The sequence below is a fragment of the Plectropomus leopardus genome, chromosome 5 (assembly GCF_008729295.1).
Source record: "Plectropomus leopardus isolate mb chromosome 5, YSFRI_Pleo_2.0, whole genome shotgun sequence".
Lineage (NCBI taxonomy): Eukaryota > Metazoa > Chordata > Actinopteri > Perciformes > Serranidae > Plectropomus > Plectropomus leopardus.
In genome coordinates, this window is record NC_056467.1 from 30,188,397 (window position 1) to 30,197,823 (window position 9,427).

The 9,427-nt window shown below is 42.9% G+C and overlaps 1 protein-coding gene across 1 annotated transcript; it reads right to left on the minus strand.

The window, feature by feature from the left end:
• Window positions 1–426: 426 nt before the first annotated feature.
• Window positions 427–9,123, minus strand: LOC121943103 (protein FAM222B-like). The gene is made up of 3 exons (XM_042486508.1): window positions 9,012–9,123; window positions 6,577–6,704; window positions 427–3,177 (listed from the first exon to the last, which is right to left on the minus strand). The coding sequence occupies exons 2-3, from the start codon at window positions 6,656–6,658 to the stop codon at window positions 1,190–1,192; spliced, it is 2,070 nt and encodes a 689-aa protein (XP_042342442.1). The 5' UTR covers window positions 6,659–6,704; window positions 9,012–9,123; the 3' UTR covers window positions 427–1,189.
• Window positions 9,124–9,427: the final 304 nt, after the last annotated feature.

Consider the following 9,427-nt stretch of genomic DNA (forward strand, 5'->3'; position numbering starts at 1 on the left):
AACAGAAACAGCAAATTATCGTTATTATCATGTTACACCATTTTTATTGTTTATAAAGCCCTGCCTACGTGTATGTCATATGTCACACTAGAGAGAGAGACGCTGTTGTGTTCAATGTCATGCCACTATTGCTTCAACGGTGCTGACATGCTGTCTAAAATCACTCACTAGAGCAGGATGATCCCACCATCGTTTGGTTTTGTAAAAAATGTCAAGGCAGCGTAAGAAGGGACTTTGCGGCGGCCCTTTAGCGTGGTCTCTGTGTTAAAAGGGTTAGTGTTTAGTTTGCTCTGATCTACTGTAGAAACAGAGTGGTGCAACATGATGATCTCTGTAGACAAGGACCTGCTCCCTATGTGGATATAAACAGCTCCTTCTAAGGTAACGAAAACATGCCGATTTTAATTGTTAGGTGATTATACACTTAAGAAAACATTCTTATTATATTATGTTCCATTTCTGCAGATGAATCCCCCTATATCATACACACTGCACCTTTAAGACTCAGCTTAACAGTGATAGTTAGCGGTTTTTGTGCACTGTGATCACTCACAGCGCAGCCATGTTGTAATCCTGATGTAGGAGTTGTGGCTCTCACTTTAGGCCTGTTATAAAGTGTACACCTCAACTATGAGAGGGAGTTCCTGGGACAGAAACCTTATCAACAGTCTTATTCATTGCATATACATGTGACCTTCTTATTTAAATGAATCACAAACCTGTTCAGAGGATAAATAATTTCAAATAAACACATTAAACGAGGACATCCTAAATCTTGCCTTTGGGCAGTTGTAAGGCCACAAATGCTGAAAAAAGTTGAGTTGTTCCATGTCAACCTAAGAAAAGCACTGTGACAATCATATGGCAAGCATATTCTCAGCTGCAAATTAATATCTTAAACACCATATATACATGAACAAAGAGCAGCACATCCATGCCAGTGATGAAAAGAGGAATTCTACTCAACAGTGGACAACAATCTCAAAAACCCTTCATCTGCAACAAAGGTACGACATGGCTTAAGACCTGAGGAATACTTTGAAACATCACAACCTGGTGGCTCTACAAATCAAGCTCCAAAGCAGTAAAATGTAATTGATCACTTGCAAGATCTTAAAGAATAAACCACAGAAGCAGAACGTAGCTGTTGAGGAACTCAAAATACAGCGAGGAGGGATGAGCACACGCGTTAACGGTAGCCAGGGTGATGAGTGTGAACTCCTCCACCGCTGTTGGGCTCCTGGACTTGGCCCATGGCTGACCGGTGCATCTTCTCCATCACATCCATGTTCTGCTCCTGATAACCGGGCATCTGGAAGCCCCCACCTAAGAAATCCACATTCTGCATCAGCTTGGACTGACCAGGCAGAGCCTCTTTACCTGGCCGGTACTTTGCCCCTGGGATGCGGTCTGTGGAGGCAGGAGCCTGCCCTCCTTGGAAAGCCACAGGGAGGTCCTGAGGGCCGGATCCGTTGTTTCCTGCTGTGGCGGGGACACTGCCCCACTGTGGCTGCATGTAGTGGCCATTAATGTAAGGCATAGAACCTATGGGGCAGTTAACGGGGGAGGAGGGTCGTGGTTTTTCCGTGGGGTGTTTGAGAGAAAAGGACTGTGCAGTGTTGGGGAGCTTGTGGGGATAGTTGAGGTTTCGAGAGGAGAAAGCACACTCAGTCGGGGGCTCCATCCGTGGGTTCTTGCAGGGATGGGCCCCCTCAGGAGGCTGCTGCATGTGGGCCAGCTGGTGCTGAGCCCAGGAGCGCTGCTGCTGCTGCAGCTGCTGCAGTTGTTGTAAATGTTGCTGCTGTTGTTTCTGCTGATGTAAATGTTGCTGCAGCTGCTGTTGTTGTTGCTGCAGTTGTACCTTCTCTGGGTCTGCGTGAAAGGCAGGTATACTGTTAGTAGCAGCGACATTGGGCTGTGAATGGAGAGCAGCATTGGGAGTCTGAGCTGTAGCTTTGTCCGCGGCTCCCACCATGAGGCAGCTGGGCACGGAGCCCAGAGCCGGGTGGTGACAGGACACCCTGGAGCTGGCGTTGATCAGCAGGTTGCGGCTGATGGGGCTGGGGTTTGCTATTTGGCCCTCACAGACTGAGGTGGTGCCCATACCGGCCCGTGCCTGGCACAGCTGGTTGATTTGGTGCACGATGCTGCTCAGGTCACTCGGCCGGTTCTGGTGCAGGCTGGCCGCCATGGACAGTGGGATGGTGGAGGTAGATACAGTTACATTTGGTGGGGCGTCTGCGTCAGGGAGCTTCCGGGGCCCGTATGCTCCCGGTGGGGGCTGTTGGAGGCTGTTAGGCATGGTAGGAGGTCCTGTACCCACAGCCTGGGGGAGGGGCTGCGAGCCGACCAGCCCCTGGGTGTGCTGCAGGGTCGGAAGTGCAGCTCCATCCGCCATGTGGCGCAGATCCTGAGTCACTCCTTGTTGTGTGAGTAAAGCTTGTGGAGGAGCCGTCTGATGCTTTAGTGTCTGCAGGTGAGGCAGGTGCTGCTGCGGGACGACTTGCTGACAGGACTGGCTCTGCTGCTGCTGCAGAGCCTGAGCGTGAGGCAGACTCTGCTGCCTCTGGACGCCCTGAGGATGAGCCAATCTCTGCTGTGAAGTCTGAACCTGGGACAAACTCTGCTGCCGCTGCAGAGCTTGTGAATGAGCCATGTTCCTCTGCTGTAACACCTGCGGGTGAGGCATCGTTTGAGGCTGCTGTAAAGTCATTGGGTGAGTCATGCTCTGCTGTAGCGCCTGTGGGTGAACCATACCCTGCTTTTGGGCAGCTGGGGCCACAGGCTGAGACGGACCCTGTAGGTGAGGAGCAGGCTGAGGAAGATTTAAAGTGCTTTGAGTGGCGTACGGTCCACTGTGAGGGTTCATGACGGCCTTCTGTAGCTGCCGGGTGCGGCTACCGGCGGAATCTTTAATGACACCTTTGACAGGTGCACGTAGGACAGCCAGCAGACCCCTACTGGAGCTGACCTGAGAGGGGTAGGGACTGTGGCGCTGGCTGGACGAGGACGTGTCAAGCCCGTTGACTGTGCGGCGAATGTGCTTCCTTTGAGGAACTTTGACACTGTTGGGGAAGATCTGGATGGTCAGTGGGTTGTTGGCAACTTTCTTAGCATAGGCATCCAACTCTGCTGGGGTTGGATAGCTGGCAGATCTCATCTTCTGTGTAGTTTCCCCTGCAATGTGTGTGTAAAGTCAGACAACCAGAAATACACAGCAAAGCACACTGACATATACTGACTTGTACTGTAACACTAGACTGTATGACAACAGTGTGGGAATAAAATGAACCTGCAGTTCATTTTATGAGATCCATTCTAGCTTTATCTGCTCCAGCTCTCTGTTAACAGTTCTGTAGTCATAAGCCCATTTATACTTCCTGTTCACTGTTATGACTGTAAGCCAACAGCACCACTTATAGGTCCCTATAAAAGAGACAGCCGGCAGGATGGGACCATTGCCAGCACAATTGTGACATTTTGCAACTTATGTGTGCAACCAACGGTGGCAGATTTAAAGGGGACCTATTATGCTTTCTGGGGTTTTCCCTTTTCTTTATTGTTTTGTGTACAATTTTTCTGCTTGTAAAAGGTCTCCTTAGTGATAAAGCCCAAAGTCCAAGCCAAAGGGAGCTCTCTCCCCCTTAGAGGGCACTGCTCCTAAGCTGCCTGAAACAGCTCGTTCGAGCTTCAGTGTTTGCCTCCCTAACTTAGTGATATCACAATGTAACAAATAGAATAGAATGTGCATAGAGAGAGTCAGCTGACCAATCAGAACAGACTGGGATTCTGGGAGGCGGGACATAAGCTCTGACAGAAGCTCTGTTTGAAATCGTCCCCTATCACGGATATAGTGCACTATATAGTGTGTTCGCCATTTTGTAGTAGTGTTTGAAACCTCTGCTGTTAATTTCATCCACTGTAAAGTACACTATAAAATGCCCACAATGCACAGCAAATATGAGTGTACATACGATGTACCCTAAATTTAACTCCAGTCTACCACAATGCAATGCGGCCGTGTATTTCCAGGGGAAATTATTCCAAGGTCATGTCCAAAATCTTGTTTAGTTATTTCCTATATAGTTCACTATCTAATACACACTACATAGTGAATACTGAGTAAGTGAATGAAAGAGAGGACGGTGTCAGACATAGCTAGACTGTTTCAGACAGAAGTGCTTGTAGCAAAGGGCAGTATGAGACACATGATGTGTTTCTCGATCGCACTGAAGGGCCACTAGGAAGTCCCTTCTTTATGTCACTTTTGCATTTTTACACCAGACCGGCAGCATCATTCGGTTCCAGTGTGTGATTCTGAATGAATGAATGACTTTATTTCAAACTGAAAAATTAAAACATATTATAAACAAACAAACAAAACAAATGTTAATTGTCCAACGAGGAGTAGGTGGAAGTAAAACTTAAACATCCCTACCACTTTTTCACTTTTTTTTTTAAACTTTTATATTATGTCAACAAATTCTTACATTTATTGACAACTAGTGTACAAACAACCATCTCCAGTTTACTTAACACCAAATTACATAAATAACTATCCCAGGTTTATTAACCATCCAAATATCCCCGTGTTACAAAATAAACATAAACATCCCTAAAACAACCTTTCCTCCTCCATATACCTGCCAAAAATAACTTTTTTGTATAGTTTTTAAATAGATTCATGTTCTTGCCAACACATCATCCAATCCATTCCACAAGTCCAACCCCATACACTGAAATGCACTGTCTTTTTAGATGTGCCAACACATTGTTTTTTTAATATTCAATTCTTCTGTTGAAGAATAATCCTGCTCCCTGACGAAACACTTTTTGAATGATGCCCGGAAGTGAATTGTTTCTTGCTCTTAACATTTTAGACAGCATGGCGGCATTGTGAAAACAATATAGGCGTGATGTTTAACACAACAACGTCAATCTCTAATGTGACGTTTAACTTGCGTGTCGAGAGAGCTTTCTACACAACGACATAACATGTCTATAACAACCATTTACCGTCCCTGTTATATGATAGCTGATCTGGTCCTCTGCTCGGATGGTAAGAATGTCATTGTTTTCCCAGTTTGCGAACATTTTCAGCTGCTGTTTCTTTTCTTTGAGCTAGCTGCTAACTGCTAATTGCTGCTTTCAAATCTCCTGTAGTGGGTCGCACACATAAGGCGCCGTCGAAATGTAACATCCGTCACGCCGGTGGTCCTTTCGACTGTCAAGTTTATAGATGGAGGCACGCATTGACGCAGCAGTTTTGGGCTTCTGTGAATGCAAATGCATTATTTAACTTCTCACTTAACTTTCACACACAGCATAATCAAATTTTCAGGTGCCATATTCAATATGTGCAATTATTATTTCTCTGCATTTATTGGTTTTTATGTTTTATGTTGTGTGATTTGTCTGTTGTTAAAGATCTGCACTGTTCAGATTTGAGCAATTTTAATTTTGTTGTATTGCTTATGCAATGACAAATAAAGGCACTCTATTCTATTCTAGAAAGACCATTTCTGTGCACTCTGATCCAGTAACCATTTAACAGAGACAGTTAATAATTGTTTGTGATACGTGTCACACCTCTTGTTTCCACGATGCTGGCATGCTTTCTAAAATAACAAACTGGAGTGGCATGATGCTGTTGTCGTTTGGTTCTGTGTAAAAATGCAACTGCAGTATAAACAAGGGACTTGGTAGCGGCCATACAGCACAATCTCTGTGTAAAAAAAGGCGAGAGTGCACCAAAGATGAGGCTTTTCTGTCGGCTGACCAAAGTTAGCGTCACCCTGGTTCCCTCATCAAAAAACAATTAATGGATCAATGCAGAAAATAAGCTCTGTGGTTAACAAATGTTTATGAGGTTTTATTCAGCCAGATATTCTTCACAAATTAACACCACCTTTAGATTTTTGACATGTAAAAACAATCGCCAAAAGTAAAAAGATAACATTAGGCTATAAAAAAACTCCACTATGATGGCATGACATAAAGTCACTACCACGAGGCTGTAAAGCTGTGCTGGGTGTGATGACATTCTGTAGTCTCATTTAGCCATTTGTTATCAATTGTGTTTTTTCATACACAAAAAGCTTAAAAATTCAAGAGTGGGTTATTTGACATATTTCACATTGTAGAACAAAAGGTGAAAGTCTCTTCAGCTTGTGTTAACCACAGACCTTATTTCAGGCTTTCAACCAAAAACACATTAAAAAACCCCACTGACTTTAAGCCGAGGGCACAAGGTGTGCAGCAGCGAGGAGTCCTACAGCATTTTATGGATGACATAAACTCACTTTGTCTCCATTAATGTTTTAGATCAAATACAAGGTGCACTTAATAGTTGGCTGGATTTTGGGCAATCCGGCCAACACAGATTTCAGGGGAAAAATAAAGCAGAATTGTGTAAAACAATTCAAACAGGTTTAATCATGATTACATGAAAAAGCAAATTTCAGTCTGTGTCTTAAGATTGCAACATCATCGTTGTCTGATCCCCAATGCTGACCAATGAGGAAATGACTCATTAAGTGTTAATACAACCACAACATGCTGGAAGAGAGCACTTACATTTCTGTAGTCCAGTGTTCATCTGCGTGCGGGAGAGAAGTCGGATGGTAGGATCACCTGATGCCGGCAGACAGGCCAGCATGTCACTATTCCACTAATGCAGCATGGGGCACCTTCTCCTCACCATACTGGGGACAAACAGCAGGCACGAGTCAGCGCTGACAGACACTTACGCCGGTGTGAAATGACTTTGCTATCGCCTGTTTTCACATCCAGCAGTTTGACCTTTTGCAAATGGCAGCTTGTAATAAACTGACATCATAGTTCTGTAAATGCGCGCTGTGTGTGCAACCAGGCTAAGAACAGAGAGGGAAGAATAGTTTTTTTAATTGAATTAAATGACACATAGATGCAGTATGATGATGAGCTGCAACCATCTATTTCCTTCAAAGTCACACAGTCAAAAAAAAGAAAAGAAAATGAGCTTAACATGTTTTTATGAGGTCATACTATGAAAGGCTTGACCCAAACATGTCCGACAGACCGTAGTTTTTGCTTCATTCCTCCTGTGTGTCCAAACAAAGAGATGAGGACCAAAACCCACAGTAGTCCTGCAACTAACTGCCTAACTAACTAACTAACTAACTAATTATTTTCAATATCAGTTCATTCAGTTCATTATCAAAAAGAAAAGAAAAGGCAAACAAGACTTGGAATTTTAAAAAAAGTAGCATAATTTTAAATATGTAATTATGATAATTAACAATAATTATGGAATATTTCATGATTCTTTCCCCATTTTTTTAAAAAAAGAAAGATTCAAAGGTTTAAATACTTGTGAAAGGTGTCTGAATGCAACACAAAAAAGTGATGTTGAGAACATTTGGTGTTTTTTGTTTGAAAAAGAAATGATAAATCAATGATCTAAAGTAACTTTGTAATGATTTAACTGCTCTACTGATGTGGCTTGGCTTTGAGTTGCAGCACTCCTGAAACATGTTGTTCGCTCATATCAGAGGCATGACCCAAAAAGGCTGCGCTGACCATGAGGATGTAAGGCTTACAGGAGTTACAGGACAGATTGACCTCACCCAGATTTACATTTGGGTTCAGTGTTAGTGAAGTGACAACAATTACAAGCAAAGGTGGCATCTCAGACTTGAAGATATTGATATGTGTCTTATTTTTGGGATTTTATTGACCAAATAAGTCAATCAAGATAATATCTGTCAGATTAACCGAAAATTACAGTAACTGTTAGTCGCAGCTTGACTACAGAGAGGGGATCTCCTAAGTGTTTTCATCTGGTTTAGTCACCCATCATTTTGCAGATTCATCACAGATTTGCAGACAGTTCATGATTCATCATTAGTTCACTACCGCTTTCAGATACTTCACTGACTCGTCATTGTATAACAATCTTAATGATCTCTAAAGGCTTTTTAACGCTGTTATCATTGTTTTTTTTTTTTTTTAGATGTTTGAAAGAAATGTATTTAAATATGAATGAGTGAAGCCTGAACCTTTTAAAACCTGCGCAAATTGGCTTTATTTCTTTAGAAAAACATGGGATGAATGTGGCAAGCAACTTAATAAGAAATGTAAAATGTTACAAGAAAATTACATGAAAATATGATTTTTTTTTTGGTTAAAAAAAAAACCAACAACACGAAAATGACCTAAAAAAAAGTGCTTAAAAAATCTAAATATAACAAGAGTGCAACCTTGGACTGATATCAGGAATAAAAATGAGCAAAGTAGTGCAAAACTCATGAGCATAAATGTGGAATAGAAAAATTACAATAAAAAGTACTATAACTTAACAAATTTGTACAATATAACTGTTAAGAAAAATAAGCTATACAGTTCTGAGACTCCCGGCTTCTCTATATGATCTGAATGTAAAAACACGAGGCTGTTGTGTTTCTCTGCTGACTCCGGTCTATATTTTAATCCTGTGTGTCTCTCAGGAGGACGCAATGCAGAGTGAAGGAAAAGAGGATCTTCATTAACGCAGCCTGGGTAATGTGACCTTTTCTGCACACACAATGACCTCAGCTGACGCCCAAATGAACCTTTTGTCAGATTTGTGATCAGTTAGAGCAGCAGTGAGCTCATAGAGTCCTGTCCTGCTCTGATAGTGAGGTAACTTTCACACAGGCTGAGTGTAGCTAGGTAACGTTAGCCATCTGTCCAGAAATCCAGCCTCAGCCTGCTGTAATTTAACACAGCTAGCTGACGATAGCACCGAGCCAATAGCTGTGGTTGAGATATTTCAGCACAGAAGCATAAAGCGGACAGGCTGCGGGGCCACAGCTGCCCCCACATTAAAGATAACCCACATTAACATGGCCCAGGGGCTCTGTGGCTCAGTGTGTTAGCTCGGTGTATAAATAAGGAGCCTCTTTGTGCTGATGGTGAGCAGGCCGGCTGCTAACAAACTTTCCCCGAACAAAAACAACCACAATACCGGAAGTTAAAAGCGCAGTACTTACTCCTCGTGAATCTATGAGTAGGGAAACTTCATTTTGTGAATGTATAATGTTGATTTTGTTATTAAAGATTAAGAGGCCATCCCCGGTGTCGGATCTCCTGCTGCTGTCTGGCTACGGCAGCAACATTAATGGCGCATGCGCAAAGAGCCAGGACCCTCGGTTCTGCATTTAGGCGTCAACGATTAACGCCTGACTAATAATTCACACTGGATGTTTTATTATAAGGAGGGGGAGGGCGCGGCAATTTTTTTTAAGCAACGGGGAAGGACTTGTTTTGGCTTAGGAGAGGGACATACAACTTCAAATAAAATAGTATTATGTGTATATTTTTTATTTCCTTTATTGTTAAATCATACACTAACAACAACAATAACAGGAGTGGACATAAATCTTATCTTACACCAAGATATAAAAGA

Coding starts and splice junctions, on each gene's coding strand:
- LOC121943103 (XM_042486508.1), bottom strand. CDS start 6,658: ATGCTGGCCTGTCTGCCGGCATCAGGTGATCCTACCATCCGACTTCTC. Junction 3,178..6,576: donor GAACACTGGACTACAGAAAT/GTAAGTGCTCTC, acceptor CACACATTGCAG/GGGAAACTACACAGAAGATG.